The sequence below is a fragment of the Henckelia pumila genome, chromosome 2 (assembly GCF_033568475.1).
Source record: "Henckelia pumila isolate YLH828 chromosome 2, ASM3356847v2, whole genome shotgun sequence".
NCBI classification, from domain to species: Eukaryota; Viridiplantae; Streptophyta; class Magnoliopsida; order Lamiales; family Gesneriaceae; genus Henckelia; species Henckelia pumila.
This window is the reverse complement of record NC_133121.1, coordinates 177,714,147-177,738,229: the sequence shown is the minus strand read 5'-3', so window position 1 is coordinate 177,738,229 and position 24,083 is coordinate 177,714,147. Positions and strand designations below refer to the sequence as shown.

At 33.6% G+C, this 24,083-nt stretch overlaps 4 protein-coding genes and 1 long non-coding RNA gene across 5 annotated transcripts; 3 read left to right on the top strand and 2 right to left on the bottom strand.

The window, feature by feature from the left end:
- Positions 1-1,975: 1,975 nt before the first annotated feature.
- On the top strand, positions 1,976-4,557 carry LOC140882436 (small ribosomal subunit protein uS2-like). Its single transcript, XM_073288435.1, has 5 exons — positions 1,976-2,200; positions 2,892-3,154; positions 3,271-3,468; positions 3,821-4,025; positions 4,310-4,557. The coding sequence occupies exons 1-5, from the start codon at positions 2,068-2,070 to the stop codon at positions 4,393-4,395; spliced, it is 885 nt and encodes a 294-aa protein (XP_073144536.1). The 5' UTR covers positions 1,976-2,067; the 3' UTR covers positions 4,396-4,557.
- Positions 4,558-6,265: 1,708 nt separating this feature from the next.
- Positions 6,266-10,111, top strand: LOC140883840 (65-kDa microtubule-associated protein 8). Its single transcript, XM_073290435.1, has 11 exons — positions 6,266-6,403; positions 6,485-6,688; positions 7,045-7,299; positions 7,396-7,608; positions 7,773-7,928; positions 8,001-8,160; positions 8,243-8,394; positions 8,668-8,755; positions 8,925-8,998; positions 9,344-9,418; positions 9,526-10,111. The coding sequence occupies exons 1-11, from the start codon at positions 6,320-6,322 to the stop codon at positions 9,847-9,849; spliced, it is 1,785 nt and encodes a 594-aa protein (XP_073146536.1). The 5' UTR covers positions 6,266-6,319; the 3' UTR covers positions 9,850-10,111.
- A 331-nt stretch (positions 10,112-10,442) lies between these two features.
- LOC140885198 (uncharacterized) lies at positions 10,443-11,213 on the bottom strand. The gene has a single exon (XM_073292143.1). It carries the CDS (start codon positions 11,139-11,141, stop codon positions 10,734-10,736), a length of 408 nt encoding a protein of 135 aa, XP_073148244.1. The 5' UTR covers positions 11,142-11,213; the 3' UTR covers positions 10,443-10,733.
- A 7,597-nt stretch (positions 11,214-18,810) lies between these two features.
- On the top strand, positions 18,811-21,184 carry LOC140879028 (uncharacterized). The gene is made up of 3 exons (XM_073282662.1): positions 18,811-18,882; positions 19,481-21,018; positions 21,068-21,184. Exons 1-3 carry the CDS (start codon positions 18,837-18,839, stop codon positions 21,182-21,184), a joined length of 1,701 nt encoding a protein of 566 aa, XP_073138763.1. The 5' UTR covers positions 18,811-18,836.
- Positions 21,185-22,933: 1,749 nt separating this feature from the next.
- Positions 22,934-24,068, bottom strand: LOC140885149 (uncharacterized). The gene is made up of 3 exons (XR_012150819.1): positions 23,925-24,068; positions 23,569-23,610; positions 22,934-23,453 (listed from the first exon to the last, which is right to left on the bottom strand). It is a non-coding gene; the product is annotated as an uncharacterized lncRNA (long non-coding RNA).
- Positions 24,069-24,083: the final 15 nt, after the last annotated feature.

Here is a 24,083-nt window from a genome sequence, read left to right as displayed (position 1 = left end):
GTTCATATTTAATATTGTATTTAATTTTTTTTATTTTAAATTTTTCAAGCTCAATGTGTTTTATTCATTGTTCTAAAAAACGAGATTAAACGGGATTAAACGTGAAACGTGATGAAAACGCTAAGATTTAGGTAAAAACGCGAAAAAACGGTCAACTCTAAGTTGACCATATTAAACGTGATTAAACGTGTTTAATCGAGATTAAACGTGATTTTTGCAAAAAAAATATATATTTTTTTAATTTTTTTAGATAAATTATTTCAATTTAAAAATTTCAAAATAAAACCATTTTCTTAAAAATCAAATAAATAAATCCGGTCATATATTTTTCAAAATTTTTTTCTTCAAAATTCTTGTTTTCTGAGTAATGTTTAAAATTTTTTATACGGTCTAACAATAGATATAGCTAAAAATTATAGTTTTGATATTTTTTTGCTTTTAAAAATTTGAAAAATTATGTGTTATTATTAAATTTATTATATATGTGTGTTATTTATCCTATATATTGGTAATAGATAATTAAAATTTTAATAAAAGTTTGAAACGTTTTTTCATGTTTAAACTTGTATTAAACACGTTTAAACTTGTTAAACTTGAAACTTGATCTCGACGTTTTACCGCGTTTCGCGTGTTTTAGAACCTTGGTTTTATTATGATAAAATATCATATTTCACTCATTAATTTTATAAAATTTTGTATTTTTAAATTTTATTTTGTAAAAAAAATGATTAATTCGATGACATACCATATTAACCAATTTTAATTCGGTTAGGTCAAATCGATTTTATTATAAATTCGGTTTGGCTGACCTAAAAACATTCGGTTAATTCGGTTCGGTTTTCTACCGGATTAACCGAATGTTCACCCCTAAATTAATTATCATTACATGATCCAAAGTGATACATTTGTTTGATAGCTTAGAAGCAATAAGTTGCCATTATAAATAAAAATATTTGTTAAGGAGAAATCAGATGATTACTCTTGGTCTAAATTTATTGATCGTGACTTCAATCTCTAGCAGAATCGAATTGAAACACAGGTAAGATATATGTTTTGAGTTTGGTGTTATATGCATTAAATTTTTATGATATGTATGAGATATTTATTTCATAAAATTAACGCATTAAATTTTCATGATATGTATTAGATATTTATTTCACAAAATTAAGGATGATCTCATATAATTTTTTGTGTAAAAGAAGACTACGAGAAAAAATGCAATTAAATATTTTTATATGTCACTAAAATTTGGGCAATATAATAGGAAGATAATTAATTTTATAGGGATATCTTGGTAGTTAAAATATCACAATAAAAATAAAAATATCGGCTAGAATGATCTAAATTTTTTGAAAAATTTTATTTCGATTCATTTGAAGCCTTTTTTTTTTTAAAAAAAAACATCACCAATTTTTTTTTTTCATATTATGTAAAAAAAAATTGAAAGAAGAGTGAGCTCCGTGTATTCAGCCCATCCTTGAACAATTTATACGGCTGTGGAAATTACATTTTTATCATATAATGTTAATATTTTTCATTTTCCATAATATTATCTTTTAGTTTGCGATCTCAGTCCACTCATATCTATTTTTTTTTCTCCCCAAAATTTTTAGTTATTTTTCACTAGAATGTTCATATTTCGTATTTCATGTCTACCACATCCATCGATGTATGAATTTTTATTGATACGTCATAATTTTTCGATGACATGTAAAAATATGCAAACTAATGGACTCAAATCTTAAATTAACCAAACCAAAAAAAAGAAAAGAAATGTTAACTAACCTGAAATTTTATTCACTCTCGACCCTTAAGTAACCTAATTTTCTAGTTTGGACTTAAAATAGCCCATGTGAAAAGAAACATGGGCCAGTAGAACCAAATAATAAAAGCCCATGAACATTGGGCCTCGAAAGGCAGGGATGGGAGAAGATTTTCTAGGGTTTCTGAGAAATTTGGAGGATATATATCTAAATAAGATCTTCGTCTAGACACTGGCAGCTTTTGCATCGTCGCCTCCTGGAAACCCTAATTTAACTCAGCGGAAGGGCGAAAAGCTTGAAGGAAATGGCGGCTCCAGCTAGGAATCTCTCGCCGAAGGAGGCCGACATACAGATGATGTTGGCCGCTGAAGTGCACCTCGGCACGAAAAATTGTGACTTCCAGATGGAGCGATACGTTTTCAAGCGCCGGAATGACGGTAAGTATGCTCACACCGTTTCTTACGAGTGAATGTGCTTGTTGAACTGTATTTTGATGAGAAATGGTGTTGCTTTGGTTGCTACGTGTGATATACATTTTGGTTTATACACGTGTTGATTTTCTGAACTATATGTGAGATTCAATATTCTGTTTTTAATTGCGTTTATTAATGATTTTTTTTCTTTTTTTACGGTTTTGTAAGCAAAATCGTGAGTGATGCTACCCTCGACTATGATCTGTCTTAGAAATTTGAATCTGAAGGCATTGAAACTGTGGATTTTGCTTAATTTTATGCATGATGTTGAACTCATGCATTCAAGGGAGTAATCACGATAAATTTGGAATAAGCAAGCTCAGAAAATGCGTAAACTTTGATATATTAAAAATGACAGAATGAGCATGATCAAAATTAAACTGGTTGTTATTTTGTTACTTTTTGTTCTAATCTGCTGAAATTAAGTAGCATAGATTATAGTCCAGGAGGGTTCATGGGCCACTATGTTTCATTTGCAGCATTTTACTTATAATTTGGTTGTAAAGTACATTTCAGTGAAATAATCAGTACTGAATACTGTTCACTTACCAATTCTACTTGATGTTTCTTTGTGTACAAAGTTCTTCGGTGCTACTGCTGCACGATTTTTGGTTATTCTGGTTTTGAATTTTCATTCAGATATTTAAATATTCAGGAATTTATATCATTAACATTGGGAAAACATGGGAGAAGCTTCAGTTGGCTGCAAGGGTTATTGTTGCTATCGAGAATCCTCAGGACATAATTGTTCAGTCCGCCAGACCATATGGTCAGAGAGCTGTCTTGAAGTTTGCACAATATACTGGAGCTCATGCAATTGCTGGTCGTCACACACCTGGGACATTCACCAATCAACTCCAAACATCATTTAGCGAACCTAGGCTTCTCATCCTAACTGATCCAAGAACTGATCACCAGGTCTCTTGTTTGAGCATATAGATAGTGCATTACTTTTTTTGTGCTCATAATGAAACATAGAGGGGGATCGTAAAATTCTATGTTTGCTATTTTTATACTTCTATCTATTTTTGCAGCCTATTAAAGAAGCTGCTCTTTATAACATCCCAACCATTGCTTTCTGTGACACTGATTCCCCAATGCGTCATGTTGATATTGGCATCCCTGCCAATAACAAGGGGAAGCACAGCATTGGTTGTCTTTTCTGGCTCTTGGCCAGGATGGTTCTGCAAATGCGAGGTGTCATTGCACCTGGTCACAAGTGGGAGGTCATGGTAAGATGATTTTCTGCAATCTGTCATGTAGCCTTTCTCTTTGTGTGCAAATGCTGCACTTAGTGCATATACTTTCTTTATGGACTACATGTCTTATTTTTCAATCAACTTCATGTGTTTGAAGCGATCCTCAAGAGTAATTTAATCATGTCTTTTGTTTACTTGCTCACTGGCTATATCTTGTTTTTTGACATTTAATAGTTTAAGCCGTTGGACTATGAGTTTTGAGTGACTTTATGGTGTCTGGTTGATTCCTGTGATCAGAAAATTTTGCGTGAATTAAAGGTGGCGGAGGATATTTGTTCGGTTTATTATCGCATGCCATCTCATATAATTTGATTTTTGCTGGCAGGTTGATCTATTTTTCTACAGGGAGCCTGAGGAGTCTAAGGAACAGCAAGAAGAGGAAGTTCCCGCACTCCCTGATTATGCCGATTATTCTGCTTCTGCACTGGCCCCAGATTGGTCCAGCGGTCAGATACCAGATGCCCAATGGGCTCCTGACATGGGTGCAACTGTTCCACCTGTCACTAGTGGATGGACTGCCGATGCGGCGGGTGAGTTTTGTCGTTTTCTTATTATGGAAGTGGTGATACCTTGCTAGTCTAGTTTCGTACTAAATTTTGATTTGTTCTATTTGAGTGCCAAAACTTGCTATTCGTCAACATTGCATCAAAGCAATGAAAGACAATAGCACTCAGCATATTTTTTGTACTGTTTATTGGACCTGATCGCCATCCACAGTTGGGGTTAATCAGCTTTGGGGAATCAAGTTCCAATTTTTTTTTTGTTTTTTATTTATAAAAACTATATTTATTTGAAAAGCTATTTGCGTGTGTAGGTGCGGATGGATGGGACGTAGCTGCCACCCCCCAACCAACGCAACCTCCTACTGTTGATGTCGTGGCCCCAAGTGGCTGGGAATAGAAAAAGAGACTTTGGCTGAAATGAACATGTTTTATTGGTGCTTTCCTTTTTCCTTTCAATAGTATAGATGCTTTCCGTGCATGTATTGAGCTTCATTTGCTTGTGATCTCGTTACTATTGGAATTTTGTAGCAATATTTTGATGAGTTTGGATTTACTTTACCACATGTTTGTTAGTTAATTTAGTCAAGAATGTCTCTGAATCCGACTGGTGAATGGATAGTTTAAAGACTCGGAACTTATTTAATACAGAAACGAATAAGATCGATCCTCCTGTGTGCTAGAGAATGGAGTTTGTGTTGTGCCGATTTCTCTAATTCACACAACGCCCAGACCCATACTGGCTTTGCGTATGCACGTTAACCCGTGTACGTACTGTAGTCGCAAGGGTTGTGGTTAGGAGCAGCTATCCTGGTATTTGAAGTTACATTAGTTTAGAGCAGTTCAGAGAAGGAAAGAATTAACATCTGTAGGTAAACTATACCTCATTTGTCATATATCTCGTGTGCGATGCATCTCATTTGGTGAATAAAATCACGTAACGTTCTGCCAGTCATTAGGCTTTACGCAAAATGGCGGCTAAAAACTCCCCATTTTTGTTGGTATTGTACTAAGAATCCAAGAACTACTTTTTTTTTTTATAGATTATCTTTAAGTTTACCAGTTATACCTGGTTCTTTGCATCTATAGATTATTTTCACAATATAGATTTGGTAAGCCAAAGCATTCGGATCATTATTGGAGGGGGATCGAACTTCAACTCCAGAGGCATACATCTGTAAACAGTCGTAGAAAAACCACAAAAGAAATAAATATAAAGCATTAATTTTGGCATTATCAGTGATTGGGGTTAACATCCTGAGCTTATCTGTGCCACCTAACAGAAGAAATACTGATGGAGAAAGGCAAACTATCGATTTAAGAGTGTTAAAAAGAGTAGTTTGTACCCATCAAAGCACTTAAGAAAGGTGAGCGAGGTGGAAGGTCAGCCTATAGGTAAGGGCATCACTGATCTTCTTGCGAACATGCCAAAAAAATAAGATACCCACAAAGAATCTGGTAATTAACCCACAAATAAAGCTTTGATCTTCATGACCATCAATAAATTATTTTGAAATCGCTACTATCTGTCATTTTATTCAATATTAAATTTATTCTTCATATTTTATTTAACATTTGTTGTTCAAGACAAACAAGTCTATTTGAATCTTACTTGAGCCAGCAACGAACTTTCCACAAATCTGATGCCTTAATTTGATAGTGAACAAGAAGCTGGCACAGGCCACATGGTCACATCCAGCCTTTTATCTCTTACGGGCGAGCTTACTTGGGAATCAAGTTCCGATTAAAGCCTTAAAAAGGGAAAAATAAGAGTTCAGTAAATGAATACTTAATCACTTGATGCGCTTTTATATTTTTACGATGATATAAACACAAATTTATAAAATCTGCATGTCAAAGCATGTAATGGTGGTAAGCGATACGGAGTAATCGCCTTCGAATAAAGATGATTATTTTCAATTCCATGCGATTTTCTATACAAAAATTGCAAGTGACCAAAACATAAGTTAATCAGGTACCAAATCAAGTCGATCCCTTCAAATAAACTTCATGGAGGAAAAAAAAAAAAAAAAGAGAGAGAAGAAAACTTGACCACAAGCGAGGAAACTCTTGAAACCAAAGTTTCACTGTCACCCACCAGTGAAGCCTTATCTTTCAAGCAAATTTTCATACCCAAAGAACACCCCACCCCACCCCCCCCCCCCCCCCACCCCACCCCCCAACCTTATTATGATATATGATCTATCTCTGCTTCACTTTATATAAACTCCTCTAGGATACACAGAATTCAACTTAGTAGCTAAAGAATACACTCCTCTTATACGTACATCATTTCTTTCCACATATTCAACTAAACTTTTCACATGGGGTCGTTCCAAGAGTGCAACGGAACAGGAAGTTCAGCATTGCTGGAGACATCATGTGGATATTTACTACAAGAATTAGAGGCAAGTTTTTCAATCATCTGTGTAATTTCAATTTATTCAAATGATGGCGATTACTGACGGATTATATAACATCTCGTGCAGATGATATGGGATGAAGTTGGGGAAGATAACAATATCAGGGAGAAGATTTTACTTGAGCTTGAACAGGAATGCCTTGAAGTTTATAGAAGGAAGGTAGACACTGCCAGCATGTCACGAGCTCGACTACATCAGCAACTGGCAGAATCTGAGGCTGAATTTACTCATCTACTTCTGTCACTTGGTGAAAGATCACTACCTGGAAGAGTAAGATTGGCTGTCATCTAACCATATTCTGACATTACAAAGTTTGGCTGAAGACCCAGACGACAATCTGAACCTATAGAAAGTCTAAACTAGTATATGCATGCAATGCTAATTTAATGAATGTTATGTACAGAAACTGCTCTAGAATTATGTTACAGCCTAATCCTCAAAATACACATTGCAAAATGATGTCAATATATGTAAACCACTCAGGCGAACTTGTACAACAAAAGGCAGACTTTTGAGAAAGAAAAAATAGGACGGTATCATGTTGCTACAAATAGTACACAGTGATCTTAGCATAAGAATGCTTGTTAAATACCATGCATTGATTGAATCACCTTTCTTGATCACAGCCAGAGAAAATGACTGGAACACTTATGGAACAGCTAAATGCTATAACCCCAGCATTACGGGAGATGCAGTTGAGAAAAAAAGAGCGAGTGAAGCAGTTTCGTGTGGTGCAAGGGCAAATCCATAAAATTTCTGCAGAAATAGCCGGTCGGACAGAGTACAATGATACATCTACCGTCCTGGTAAACGAGAATGATCTTTCTGTGAAGAAACTTGAAGAGTGTCAGGCTGAGCTTCAGAGGCTTCATTGTGAAAAGGTATTGTCACAAATAAAATCTTCAGAAACCAAAAATTCGGTCTTTTCCAAATTATCATTCTAAGTTTAATATTCCATCCTTGTTTATCCATCAAAGAGTGACAGGCTTCAGAGAGTAGAAAAATACATATGCAACATCAGAGACTTGTCAGCCACTTTGGGAATGGATTCCTCCCAGATCATAACCAAAGCACATCCAAGCTTGAACGAATTGTCAGGCTTATCAAAGAATATCAGCGACGGTATTCTTGAAAAACTTGACAGTATAGTGAAGTCTCTTGAAGCAGAAAAACAAATGCGACTTGATAAGGTAAATTTTTTTATCAGCCTAGAGAGGTTCCATTCACGTCCTCCAGGAAGAAACATACTGGAAATAGCTGGACACACTGGATAATAACCAGACTAGATGTAGAAAAGCAAATATACCCTACAAGATATCTTAATAACAGCTTTAAACTGATGCGATTAGTGCAGCTTCAACAGCTTGGTAAAGCATTGGCTAACTTGTGGAATCTCATGGATACGCCTTTGGAAGACCGTCAACAATTTATGCATATCACCAGTCTATCATCAATTTCATCAGATGAATTATTCACCCCTGGAAGCCTTGATCTGGACATAGGTCAACAGGTATGCTAGCTATAGAATTCAGTCCTTGCATGATTTAGTCACACAATTCAATCTGATCCAAAATGTTATAAGGCTGAGACCGAAGTTAAGAGATTGGATCAACTAAAAGCAAGCAAGATGAAACAGTTCTTCATCAAAAAACAAACAGAGCTTGAGGAGATATGCAGTCGATCACACATGGAAGTACCTTCAAGATCCGAAATGGAAAAGATAATCAACCAAATAAATTCTGGTCAGACTGAATAATAATTTAGATGATGTTATAATTTACAGTTTGTGATTTAAGCATTTTGGCTGATAGAACTGTACAAAAGGGGAAATCGATCATGCCGATCTCCTCACAAGTATGGATGAACAGATATCTAGAGCAAAAGAAGAAGCTTTCAGTCGTAAGGTGATCATGGAGAAGGTAGAAAAATGGATATTAGCCCGTGATGAGGAGAGATGGCTGGAAGACTATAGCAGGGTTAGACGCTTTCTTGCTTATGTGGCCAGTCTTGGAGCCAGAGAGGGGCAGGATGGGCACAATCTCTCCCCCACCTCTCCCTTTTTTATCCGTTTTTTAAACTCGTGTTAAAAAAAAATGCCCGCCTCTAAACATTTCAACCTTTAGGGTTTTCGTTTCGCCCCACTGTTAATTGTGAATGACTTGGCTCTGCTGCATAGTCTGTTAGGCGTTAGCGTGAACTTTTATAAAATAAAAAAAAAAAAAAAAAACTTATGCCATCTACTATTTCAGGACGAGAATCGGTATTCAGTCAGCAGGGGGGCACACAAGAACCTTAAAAGAGCAGAACGTGCAAGAGTAATGGTCAACAAGATTCCAGGTTTTTCTCCTAAGAAGTTTATTAGCCTTTACATAAACTCTATCTTCAAGCAAGAGTACGTCATGCATCCAAATTGAAAATAATTCACACTCCAGTATCAAATACCATTAAATGAGTTCAAAGGAAAACCAGTAAGAATTTTCCCTCCATTTTTTTATCCATTGGGCAGCTTTGATGGATTTGCTGATATCCAAGACAAAGTACTGGGAAGAAGAAAGAAAGAATGTTTTCCTGTATGATGAGGTATACTGGCATTGGAATAAGCAATTTAAATATAATCAATGTTGTTGTTTTACTAAAGTGTCCATCCATCCATCCACAACATTTTACATCAAATATTTATTATATCATCAGACATTGACAAAGACACATTGATTTCTCCGAGTATTGTAACTATGCATGCGCACAGTTAATGAGTAGCAAAATTCTTAATGGCGACATGGATCTGAATAGCAGATTCGAAATAGTTCATAACAGTGTAGAAACCAAAGGATGTTTGTGCTTCATGCCTAATTGTCACTAACAACTATTTGATTAAAGAAATTTATTATAATCCACTCTCACAAAAGATTTCCCCCCTGATACTAGGTTCCTCTACTGGCAATGCTGGAAGAATACAATATGTTGAGGAAGGAAAGGGAAGATGAAAAACAAAGACAAAGGGTGACAGCATATGCATATTTTCAACATCTCACACACACACACACATATACATACATCTAACTCTAAGGCTTACATTATAATGGATGAGGTCGCTTCCCTTACTACAGGAGCTGAAGAAGGCACAAAGCAAAGTAGTAACTGAACACGAGAGCCCTTTTAGGACAAGGCCAGGTACCAGTAGTTGGCGCATTTCAGATGGAAGCTTGAATGGGGGTTTTAGCAATGGTACCCCTGTGAACAGAAGGCTTTCACTGGGTTTACAGCAGGTGGGACCAAACATCATGAACTCACCAGCACAAGGCATATCTTTTGGAAAAGGAGGAAGGAAGACACATATACCAAGGATAAGCCCTCAACAAGGCCTTGCTTCACATCTTAGAGAAGATACAGTTTCTGTTGTCTCATCGTTTTCAGGCCCCTTTTCACCCTAGGCCATGAATATCTTTCACTATTTATTAAGGGTGAGCATACTAGAATAACTAACTGGTGTCTTGGTCTGTTTTTAAAAATATCTAAACTATCACCCCACTTCCCATCACCCCACTTCTTCACATTTTCACGTTTTTTAATTCTCACCCAAATCTCAAACACATTCATTCCTCTTTCTTTTATATCACACACATTGTGTGTGCTTATTTGCTAGTAGAAATAATGGCTGAATTTCCCCGAGGAACTACATAGTAAGAGAAATAAGTTAATAGATGGCTTTTGGTAAACAAATTTTCTCTACATATGAATAATTATCTTTTCCACTCTGCGGAGAACTTATAAATTGATGTGATAGATAAAATCTCATCGCCCTGCACGCATTAATATCAATCCCGTCCCAAATGAGATTATTTTGAGTGAAGGCAAATCAGTAAACCAAGTAACGACTTGGGTATACGACCATTTGAATTCACGAAAAGACAAGCATCTAATAGCTAACTATATATACCACATAGCATGGTTGAAGTCTCGTTAATATGCAAAATTAACATGAAGCTACATAAATTACTGTGAATCACCAATACTGGGTATATTTAACCACTTGTAACAGATGATGAAGAACCGTGTCCAACTTACAAAAGATTGATGCATCATCTTACATTCTTAATTAATATCAACAGTCACTATGCTGTGCTTCTCAAATCCTAGCAGCAAGCATATAAATATTTCACATAACTCCACTATACTAGGATGGAATTCCAAAAGCTTGATAACTTACACACGTTGCCCCAACTATCATGGGCAAATCGCCACAAAAAACCTAACAAAACTACATTTCACCACCGTTCCAGAATTTCCAAAACAAATGGAAAATCAAGAAAGACCTCTAAGTGCATTTCTGAAAGAAAGCGTCAATTCTACGAGTGGCGAAAGGAACAGACTTCTCAGCTGGTCGAGCTTTCACCCGCTCCTTCGGAAGCTGCTGATCAGACGGGCGAGAAGGCTTCGGGAGAGAACTGAGGAGAAAATCCCCGGTCGGCTGGTGTCTCTTCACCGCAACTTGCAAATGTTCCAATCGTATGGTCTTTTTCTTCTTCTCCAACGCGACGCGCGCCGATTTTTCGGCCAGGAATTCGATGAAAAGCTCGGTAGAGCAGGCGATCAGATGCAAGGCTTCGGAGTTAACCTTGTTGATATCTTTGTCGAGTTTCATGATGTTCTTCACTCGGCGAGCTGGGATCTCGAGCTGGTGAGGTTCCATAGCCATGCTCTCTTCTTCCTCCTGTGCTGCCATAGCTGTGAAACTGAAGAAATTAGGGTTACGATTTGGGGTATTTGATTTCTTACGATTGGGGGATGCGGCGGGAAAAATACGTCTTTGAGAGCGGGAACATAATTGCACTGACACCCTAATATTGAACATGATTGCACTTCTCCCCTAACATTGAACATTTTGCAAATTTACCCTAGAAATGTAAAAATTCACAAATTAATAAAAAAAAAATTGAAAATACAATTTAATACAAAAATCACAAATTATTTATGAAACAAAAACCTCGTCCCATTTTCTGCACTGGAATTCTTTTTTTTGGTTAGTTGCATCAATTTTGTTATTTACTAGGTAATTTTATAAAAATATCTATAAATATTTTCTTTCACGAAACTCTGTTGGAACATTACGCAGTTTTGATATTTACGAAACTGAACAAGCAAAAACCAAAAGTAAACTGCACGCGCTCAACGAGCAAAACCAAAGAAGAAGAGTGTACTAGTTTCAAACTTTGAAGATATAAACTAAGTTGACTTTTGACCTAAGCTCAACCGAAGAAATGAGGTAAACTGCATTCAGTCTAGAAACTAAACTGAATCAGTTCACATATGCTAGATTAAATCAGTTCCTTAGAGTCAAATTGTTTCAAAGCCAAATCGAAATTGAACGATTGATATACTGAACCATTCAAAGAGACTGCATGTTCAAGACTGAACCAACCCAATTCTTGTGGATAAATTTTTTCGTACATAGCCGACATCACAGAAGTCGGAGCACAACAATGTACAATCTCTTCAGAGAATATACGAGGAAAAGACAAGCTAACGACTTCAATTTGAATTTAAGAGCCATTACAAATCCAAGTATAAATACATATCAAGAAGCACTTGGAGAAGCATCCGACTCATAGAAAACTCGTGCATACATTGAAGCTATCAAAAGTAAACTGAACACTTCAAGCATATCAAATTAGTGAGGATCGCAATGTGCTAAGTGTTGAGTTGTAACACAAAATGTTGCACTAGTTTATCAGTTGAGGTACAATAAACCTCGTTGTAACAAGAATCAGTCGAGGGTTGAGTTTCGTGAGTCTAGGAATTATGAGATAGGCGATTGTGTGTAAGTCCTAGTCTTGGAGTTGACTGTTGCAAAATATTGTAATAGTCAAATTTTTCTAGAGTGAATCCTTCCGAAAAGAAAGAATAAGTGACGTAGGAGTGTTGAAATCTTCGAACATCCATAAACAAACATTTGTGTTATCTTACTTTCAATCGATCACTCTTACTCACTCACTAAGTTATTTGATCACAATTTTAATCTATTAGTTGACAATTAACATCGACACGCGATAACGAAATAGTTCAGTTGACCAACCTCAACTGAACTCAACTTAGAAGATTCGGGGGTCAACTGCTACATTACAATCAATTTGGAAAATTAGCGCTTACACACAAATCGATTATATCGTGAAAGCAGTCTACTACACTCCCAAACCTGTTCCTATCAAACTCTATAAATTTTTAAACGGATTAAATTTTTTGATGACAAAATTAATGAGTTGTTTTTTCGTAATTTTAAACTTGGTCACCACGACCACGAGGTTGATAAATATTTTAGAATATATAAACAATTGATGTCTATAGGTGGAGGTGAGGGCCTCTTTTTGTTAGGTTCGATTTTTTTAGTTTGAATGTCTAAAATTTCGGATAGCAAAAATACTACTTGAAATAAAGCCCGACATCTTCAAAAATAGTCGAATCAGGTATCCAAAATCCGAAACCGAACTCCCAAGTCCCACCTCCATTGGTGTCCATATTCCGTAGACATTAATTATTTTAGAACAAATTTAAAAAAATTATTTGGATGTATAAGATTTTTTTTTCTCCTTTGGGGTGAGTATATAGCAAGAAAGAAAAGGTATTCTAACGAAATTTTTTATTTAGAAAATTTCCACTTTTCCCTTTTCAAAATAGAATAATTTAAGCCTATTATCTAATAAATTATTTTATCTATATTCAATTCAGAAGTGAATACTCTCATGACTCATCATATTTGAATTTTTGTTTGATGGATTTTGATCGTAAATATTGTTTGATACGTGGTATAATATAATTGAAAAATATAAACTTGCGCCATGAACAATAAAAAATAATTAGATAATATATAAATAATTGATATGATATAATTAATTACTTGATATTTAATATCGCTAGTCGCATCCACAAACGCAATGTGTGTATTGTTAAAATATGAATATTTATAATAATTCTTGTTGTTATATTTTAAATAAAATAAAGCTGGATGTACGAAAAATGGAAAAAAATCATGAACATATAACAAAATAGAGATTTTTGCTCTTTTTTTTTTAAGATAATATTTTAGATATTTCGCCTTTGGTTCATCAAATCAATTTTAATTCGCTTATTAATTGGTGTCTGTTTTAATAAAGATATAATAATAACAATAAGATAAGTTGAGTAGGAATCGAGCAATCAATGGTCATGTGTTTGTAATCTTAAAAAAAATATTATAATTTATAAAATATATTTATTGAAAAAAAGTTAGAATTGTTATAAATATATTATTATTATAGATGATTATCTTATTAAAGATATGTGATCAAGATAAATATGTAAAGATAATATTTGTACAGATTTGTATCTTGTAATCTTTCCCTATAAATAGGGGTGATTGAGTTCAATGAAATTTACACCTGAGTATTGACTCATATGAATTCTCTCTTCTCTCATTAATTCTTTCTACTCATCTCTATTTCTATTATGATTTATAACACGTTATCAGCACGATGTTGTAACCAACTGAGAATTAAAATAATTCTCATTTTATTGATGTTATTGGAATAGCACAACGTGTTGTCAATACTCAAATTTATGAGAGATATTCATTGGTGCTCTAGAAGTAGCACAAAAAGAGATATTCATTGGTGCTCCAGAAGTAGCACAATGAAATAATTGATATATTGGTGTCCATGAAATATCATGAATATGTTGATGGCCATAAAATTTCACAACATGATTTTATATTGAGAATTTGAAGAAATTTATGATCATGATACAATATACCGATAATATCAAAAGATTCATGATTTCAATTTTGATATATCGAAAGATATTCATGATATACTATATTGAGATATTCAAGATTAAGATCTGATATAAGATCAAATATATTGAGAATCTCAAGAGATTCCTAGTTATAATATAATATATTGAGAATCTTAATAGATTTACGATAAAGATGTGATATATGATTTCGTATATTGAGAAAGTAAAGAAATCATGATTGATATCTGATATGATATCAAATATCTACAAATATCATTGAAAAAATTGATCTCATGTCAAAATATATCAATATTGACATAATGATAAAAGGATGCAAGATTGTATCAATATTGAAATATTGATAAAAAGATGCAAGATTTGATAATATTCATGAAGAATATTAATATAAGATCCAAGATTTTGAAATATTCTCGAAGAATATAATTTAATGTCCTTTTGATTGTTGAGGATCTTATGAATTGAGAAATTTAGTACAATTTCTCAAAGAATATCGATATATTATCTAAAATTGTGAATATCCACCAGAGAAGATTATTAATGATATATCTGAGATATATATCAAAAAAATATATTAACTTGATATATAATTGTTCTTAATGTTATAACACCATCTATTATTTGTCGTTATTCATATTATATATTCGGCTTGTATACATTCATTTTTAATGCTTGGTGCAAATTATGAAGTCAATGAAAACTTCAAGTGTTTTATGAAAAAACAAAATTCAATCATATGCAAGGACCGAATTATGCTCTTACATTTTCCAATTCAAATGTGTGTGTGGTTACAAATATATGATATTTACATATTGAATTGGATAAGTGTATGGTTGCATACTTAAGAATTTGTGCCGCTGATGGTGTGTGTATATATATCTATGATTATGGGTGGTGTGTATGCATATGTGTGTATAGAAAACATATTGAGTTGCTTGATTTATATTTCATTAATTTTGACTATTGATTTTGATATTTTTCAATTTTGATTGTGTATATAAATTTTGAATTTTTTCAAAATCATTTGATTAAGCTATCACTTTTTAAATGAATGATAAAATATTTTTATCACATGTTATTATCTTACAAGTAGGAACATAAATTTAATGTGAGATGACATTTGTGATAGATCGAATTTCATTGTTGAAGGTAAAAGATCTACTTGGTGCATACAAAAATTTGAAAAGGTAAAAAGATCTACTTGGTGCATACAAGAATTTGAAAAGGTACGTCCAATTTTTCAATTTCAATTATTTTATTATAATATCTTATTTATAATATTTTGTTCAAGGAAAGACAAATATGAAAGTTGTCTGATTAATGTGGTATATTCTTTTAAGTGAATGTGACAGTGCCAATGAACACAGTTGATACACTGTAGTTTAATTCTTCAAGAAAGAATATGTCATCTCGTATGAAGCGAGATATGAATTATAAATTCGGCACAAAATATTGAGATATACGTCATAATCAAGTATTGTACTAAACGTACATTGATATCTGTATCACTATCGTTCTTGAAGTACGTAAAGAGATTTTATCGATATCTATCAAGCAAGATATAAAAGTTTGTGGAAACAATTGATGTCTACCAAATCATATGTTTAATCGTATGTTGATTGAATGTTTGAAAGATCTAGAAGATCGTTTGAGTGACGATGAAAATAATGTTGTGCTTGATATTATAAAATAGTGCTAAACATTGACGTATATGGATTTTTTAATCTAGTAGATATTGATTTGTTTTAAATAGTATATTACAAATAAATATTTCTAGAAGAGCTAAAGAGCTACAGAAGTATCATTGATACAAATACTTTCAGAGTTTGGCATAATGAATTGAATTAAGCATTCAAATTATATATATAGTTGAAAAACTATTGATAGTGTACAAAGATGTTAATGAATAAGCCAAAAGTTTCTGGATCGATAAATATGGATGTTTTTTGAATCAAAGATCAAGAAGATTTTATGAATTCTTATTGGCTTATTAAATTTGATACCACTATCATTAGCTCAAATTGATAGAGAATCCCCACATTATCTGGAATAATAAATAACGTGGGCCCACGAAGCGCAACATAATGTTTGCGAAAATACGTATTGAGAAAAACTTCCAGAATATATATTCAAGACAAGCTTGATCAAAAGAGGATATGCATATCAATTTTATGATTATAAATACATTGGTGTAGTTGATTTATTTTGCCTCCAATCAACTACTAAACCATGTGAATAAATGCGTCATAGTTGGGGATATCTAAAATATATATTATGTCAAATGATTATGTATTGAAATTTAATGTTTGCGCGAGAAATGCATTACATAAATCTCTTGAAGAGATTGTAAATATGTTGGAAATAAATTAGATCTTATGATCAATTAGTTGATCAAATGAGATTTTATGACGCGAAATTCTCATTTGTTATTATTGCAAAACAATGTTTCCAACATTGAGAGGGAGGAATTAGAAGCTACAAGAATATTTTTGAGATCGATCCCAATGAAATATAAAGTGAACATGATGTTCAAAGTATAAATCTCAAAATACATTATTTGATCTTGTGTATAAGATCATTTATACTATTTAGCTTCATTTATGTTCAAGTTGAACAAAGTATATAAATCGTCTTTAGTGACGAAGAACCCCTTTAAAGAAAATAAGTGAATATCTCAATGTGAAAAGAATAACGAAGGCTGATCGTTATAAAAGAATCGATGTCCTGCATGACCATATCTTATACTACTTGCAAGTAAATGAAAAAGAACGCTAGAAGCGTGCACAATCAATTATTTCAATGAATCCAATTTGGATTATGTTATTCATGAAGAATAACAAGTATATTAAAATATGAGATTTCACAAATTATTTGGGATCAAAATGATATAATCATTCGTTGTTTTGCTATTATGCAAAATGATGATTATTTTGAACAACAATTTGTAGAGATTGTCAATAACCAATGATTGACAAGTGACATGTTGTAATGAGCAAATATTAGCAAAGTTTCTCAAAATATTTCAATTAGATTATGAGAAAATATTTGCACTTGTCATAAATGCATTGATTTGACGGTGATATATTTAGAAACATCCTCGAAGGATTTGATGCTTAAAATATTGTTTTTGTCAACTTGAAGAAGAATAAAATATATTTGGTCTTGAAGTACCATATCTTTGACAAAATAAGCATCTGAATAAATTTTTGGCAAATAACTGCACAAGATTGGAATAAGATGAGTTAACAAATTCAAGTGATGCTTGCAAGAGGGGGAGCAATCAAAATTGTATTTTTTTTCCTTTTCTATGATTTTTCCACGTGATTTTTCATAACAAGGTTTTTAATGAGACAATTAACAAGTATCAAGATATGTCGTACTCTTTTTCCTTCATTAGGATTTTGTCCCACTGGGTTATTTCTGATAAGGTTTTAACAAGGCGCATCAATCTTCAGGAAGATATCCAAAGAAAATATTTGTTGTTGTACTCTTTTTCCTTCGTTCAGATTTTTCCCACGGGATTTTACTGTCAAGGTTTTAACGAGGCAACACTTGAATCCCGATGAAGTTCCCAGACATACATCTTGTCAAATGAAGATTTTGACGAATCGATTGCTTGTGCAAATAATCATCTAAGGAGGAGTGTTATAAATATATTATTATTATAGATGATTATCTTATTAAAGATATGTGATCAAGATAAATATGTAAAGATAATATTTGTACATATTTGTAAGTTGTAAAATTTACACCTGAATATTGACTCATATGAATTCTCTCTTCTCTCATTAAATCTTTCTACTCATCTCTATTTATATTATGATTTATAACAAGAATCATATTTTTGAGAAGTAAGTTGCAAAGGTTTTTTTTAATGGTTTGTTTTCTTTTCAATAAATAAAATATGGGTTAATTCCCAATTTAGTCCCTTATTTTTTGACGCGGTCCCGATTTAATCCCTCATTTTTTTATTGACCCAATTTGGTCCTCCAATTTTGAAACGTTTTCCGAAATCGATCCTTCCGTCTATTTAAACGTTAAAATAGATGTGTCGACTTGTTTATCCGGTAAAAGTCACCTATTGTATGGGTTTCTTTTCTTTTTCCTCTTTTTTTTTTTTGCTATCGAATATGTCCCAATTTTTTTTGACCTTGAAACAACATTCGAGCACTTCTATTAATTTAGTTAGGGTTTTCTTGCGGAAGAATGACTCTCGAATTGTTCATCGATGATGTATGTAGCTAGCGTCTTCGTCTTCTTGCGGGAGAATCAATGTTCGAATGCTCCATGGATTGTAGTGGGTGCTTCATTATCTGTATTTTTCCTCATGTGAGTGCTTAGTTAAGCTAGGACCAGTAATCACCATTCAATGTTTATGACACGTATGATGAATAAAATTTATCTCTACGCCTAATTGGAATGTAAATATCAGTGAGTAAAAAGGTTTACCATAGAAATTGAAGTTGCAATATTTTCTATCGTTGCTAATTGATGTGAAGGTTAATGTAATTTTATTATTTTCTTTTCCAAACAGAGTGATAAAGAGTTGGGGAAGAACTGAAGCTTTCGTACATTGTAGTATTTTATTCTCCTTGAAACAGATTTGTAGATATCACACTCGCTATCCCCTTTTTTAATGGCTCAACGTAGTAAATCTTGCTTAGATCACACTCCAAATTATGGTAAGATATACACATATGAATTACTTACTCTTTTGCTTAATTTACTATTTCATAATTTTCATTAATTTATTGAGTTGTTAATTTTTAATTGTACATATTTTTGTAGGACTTCGTGGCCGACCAGATTGCCTTACAATTAAGCTATATTATAATGGGGAGATGAAATCTGGTCTTCATTACAAAGAATATATCGGTGGACAATTCGAATATTTTGACTATGTTGATAGGGATATATTAAAGATGATTGAATTGTGGGGTTATGCGAAGGATGTTGGTTGTAAAGAGAGACAGTCTATCAAATTTTGGCATAAATTTGGAGAGACACTGAAAGATGGAAGATATTTGGAAAATAACATAGATGTTATGGGCATTATCCCCCATATTCCTATTAATTATGAAGTTGAAATATACATTGAACAGAATGATGGTGCGAGCAGTCAGACGGGGTTGGGCAGCATACTAATTAGGATGGAGACATGTGTCAGAGAATCTGAGATGTATAATAATGACGATGAAGATGTTAATGAATTTGATGAAAGTGATTACGATTTTGATGAAGATGATAGGTTGTTTGAAAATTTTGTGGATCATGATGCAGGAGCTAGTAAAGAGAAAGACGTTACTGGTGATGAGCAGATTTCTGATGATTTGCTTCATATGATGCAACAACAGGAAGGGGATGCTGATTGTGTTAATGATGATGGATTTGAGAATCCATTGACTTCTGATGATGATGATGAAATGAGAGATTTTCCTACCTATGATCCAAAGATTGATTCTGAAAACCCACAATTGAAGCTTGGATTGATTTTTAATTCAAAGAAAGAAGCAAAATTTGTAATTGAGAGTCATTGTTTCAGAAGAGGGATGTTAGTTAAGTTCGTAAAGAATGATGGCAAGAGGCTTAGAGCAAAATGCACAAACAACGGTTGTGGGTGGTTAATCCATGTTTCGATGATGACCAACGACAGTTGTTGGCAAGTGAAAACTTTTGAAGAGAAACACGACAATTGCGTTTGGAAGGTTGAAAACAAATGCATTACCTCAACTTGGTTAGGAAAAACATTTGTCCAAAAATTCATCACAAATCCCAAGTTAGGAAGCCTTGAGTTCAAGAATGAGATTCACACATCGATGAATGCAAAAATTTCTAAGAAAGTGGCTTACTTAGCGAAGAGAAAGGCATTAAGTTTGGTAGAGGGAAGTGTTGAAGAGCAATTTGGTAAAATTAGAAATTATTGTGCCGAGTTGAAAAGAATTGACAGAGATACCACCGTTATTTTGAAGTGCACTGAGGATGAAGGTAGACCGAGGTTTCAAAGAATGTATGTTTGCTTTTCTGCATGTAAGTTTGGATTCCAGAATGCTTGCAGGCCCGTCATTGGTATTGATGGTTGTTTTCTTAAATCAAAGACGGGTGGACGGTTGTTGTCAGCTGTTGGGTTGGATCCAAATAATAACATATTTCCAATATGTTATGCATTGGTTGAGGGAGAAACAAAAGATACTTGGATGTGGTTTTTGCAGTTGTTAGCTGGAGACGTAAACATAGAAAATGATTATGCATGGACATTTATGTCAGACAAACAGAAAGGATTGATTCCTGCTTTGGAGAGTTTGTTTTCGAATGCTGAGCACAGATTTTGTGTAAGGCACATGCATAGCAACATGAAAAACGATGGATATAAAAGTGTGGCTGTTAAAAATGCTCTGTGGGCTGCTGCAAAGGCAACTACAGTCAATGAATTTCGTAAGCGAATGCAAGAGTTGAAGGAGATTGATCGTAATGCATACGAGTGGTTAGCAAAAAAGCCCGAGAGTCATTGGAGTAAGGCATTTTTCAGCATTATCCCCAATTGTGACATATTGTTAAATATTATGTGTGAGTGCTTCAATAGTTTGATTTTGGATGCAAGAGATAAGACAATAATCGAAATGTTTGAAGCAATTAGAAATTTGATGATGCGGCGGTTTCAGTTAAATCGTGAGAAGGCCGAGAAGTGGCATACAAGAAATTGTCCAAGGATAAGAGCTATCTTAGCTAAAATTTCTTTGGAGGCTGCCAAACTAATTCCTATGAAATCAGATGATATGCACTTTCAAATTAAGGCAACAAACAGTCAAGAGCAGTACACGGTGGACCTTTCTACAAAGTCTTGCAGCTGTAGACAATGGGATTTGACAGGTATTCCATGCAAGCATGCCGTATGTGCACTTTGGTGCAAACACGAAGATGCTGAGGCTTTTGTTAGCCACTATTACACGACTGAAGCTTACAAGAAATGTTATTCGAGATCAATAATGCCAATGAATGGACCGGATTTGTGGCCTGATTGTGAGTTTTTACCTCCAATGCCTCCGATTTATAATAAGAATAAAGCTGGAAGACCAGCCAAGTTGAGAAGAAGAGAACCTGATGAACCCCCAGCAAAAAGTCATACAAAATTGAAAGCTTCACGTAGACAAAACAAATGTAAAAGTTGTGGTCAACTGGGTCATAATCAAAGGACTTGTACGAATGACAGAAACACACAGCAAGAGGCAACTTCACAACAAAGCAATGCCCAACCAACATACAGAGATTTAGTACTCAACCCAAAGGAGAAATTACAGGTTATTTCAAAACATACTACGAAAATAGTTTCTTAAACTTTTGTTAACATTCATGCATGGAATTGATTATAGGTGAAAAGACCAAGTACAATTGGGATACAGATTGGAGGGATCTCGAACACCTTATCTAATGTGAATGTAAGCTTACTTAATTACATTTTATTATTTAATTTTCACATATTAAACATGTTGTTTAAATTTATTTAGGTGGATCAATCTACCATCATTCAAAAACCAGTGTTTGTCAAAGATGGTAGAAATTACACCACAATCTCTAGACTACAATCTATCTCAATTGATCCAAGAACACATGTTCAATCAGCATCTCAACCAGTGTCAAAGCCTATTTGTGGCCCAAATATCTCAAATAAGAAGAGAATAGTTTCATCACAGATTTCTGTCAGCAAGAAATGATCATTGTTGGATTTTAAGACCACTGTTTTATGATTTCTAGATATTTTCTTTTGGTGCTGATGGTTGTTTGTATTAGTTCTGGTGGTTATTTTGGTGCTGATGGTTGCTTTTTTTAGGTTAGGTTCAATGTTTAAGTGTTGGAATTTATGTTTTGGAATGATGAATATATGATCTTGGTTAAGTCAAAATTGTTTCTTTGATGTTGGATTTTAAGATCATTAAATTGTTCCTTTGATGTTATTGTTGCATTTTATTTAAAATAGGTTTCCAGGCTCACCATTGCAGTGCTCGATCTTGACTTCGACTTCGACTTCGACTTCGGCTGCCCCCTGTTTAAAATAGGATTCCAATTGTTATTTTTCTCTATTTTAAGTTATGATGAACTTTTGCCCTTTGCCAATTGGAAACTCATGTGTTTGCTGTTACTGAGCTATTTTCTTGCAAATATTGGTCAAATATATTTGTACCTAACTAGTCTCTTTTATATAGGCCTGAGCACTCCCAATAGGAGTATTAAAACTTCTTACAGCACCTTTTGCTCATGTTTTATTATCTCGATTCTTGCATTTTGGGCATGTTCTTTCTATTTGAGGTTTACCAAGAGAACCGTGATAATTTGTACTACCAGCTATCAGCTCCTGCTGGTTTGACGTGGATTAGCATCTTTTCTAATTGAAGGTTATTTTTTTACAATATATATTTTTATAAATTAAGCCAGTAAACAAAAGTCTATGCAAGGAGATGGTTGAGAATTTGTATTATTGTGAACCTGAAATTAAATGCCGATGTGTATTTCTTAGGAGTAGTTTTATTTTAACGTGAGAATTTGATGCATCAATCACCTTGTTTGATTAACAGCATCCACATTTCGAGTATTACCTAAAATTCCCTCTGAAATCACAAAATAGTTCCTTGAAAACAAAGAATTAGACCAAATTTCTCAAATTTCTCAAATTAGTTGGGCATATGGTTGTGCAGGAGTTATATTTATTAACATAAATTTCTCAAATTAATTGGGCATATGTGCAAACAAAAGAAATTCTCAAAATGAATTTAATCCACACCTTAGAATGTCAAAATGCATTACATGAAAATTTAAAAAGATAATGTTCGAAACAACACAAACATTAATATATTATAATATTAACCAATAAATAAAAGGAGTGGTAGCAATAACAAGTTCATGAATCATCCTCACAGGTGCAAGGATTCCAATATTGTTTCCATATTTTCATATATCTTCGCAACTCTTGTTACGTGATCGTGATTCGCACATGCTAACTCCATTTGAGCATCCAACAGCTTAGCTATTTTTCTGATTTTTCAGCTTTTGCACTTGAACTTGAACTGGGAGTCGAAGTCGAAGTTGAAGAATTGTTGCCACTGAAACCAAATGAAGCAGTTGCGTGCTGTTTCGAATGTTTCTTCAAAAAATGCATCATAAGTTTTCTCTGCCTCTTCTTTGCTCCAATGATTCGTATAAAAGCCACGAAACTTATTCACTTCGTTATGTGCTTCTACCCAACTATCATAAATACCAGGTTCTACAAACAAGACATATGTCTTCTTATAAATTAGAAATAAATTTAAAAGAAGATGATTTACAATGACCAAAATTATAAATTACGTTAAAAAGATTAAAATTTTCAAATGGCTCACCATTTAGCACTAATGACCTTCACAAGTCCAATCGAGCAAAGCCTGAGAATTAATCAAATTTATGCATAGCAATACAAATTTGAATTCAAACAGAACGTTTACGTAAAAATTTTGATCAAAATTAATTAACACAAAAATGAAAGCAACATATTCCTCAAAAAATTACAAAAGCAGCATATTTCCCACGAAAAGAAATGAATAAAACGGAAGCAAATTGAATTTCAAAGCACCAGAGATTCAAAAAAAAATATAGAAAATAAAAATCTGAAATTAAATTAACATATTTGCAAAACCAGCAAGAAGAGAGTAAAAAATTTCATGAAAAAATAAAACACATAAAGAGAAAGAAAACTTACAGCATTATGGGAGAAGGGAGAAAGAAATCGATCGGGCTCAGGTTTGTAAGGATTGGGAATGAATCGATTGGGAAAAAATTGGGAGAAGGGAGAAAGAAATCGATCGGGCGGTTTGTAAGGATTGGGAATGAATCGATTAGTAAAAAATGAAAGGGACCG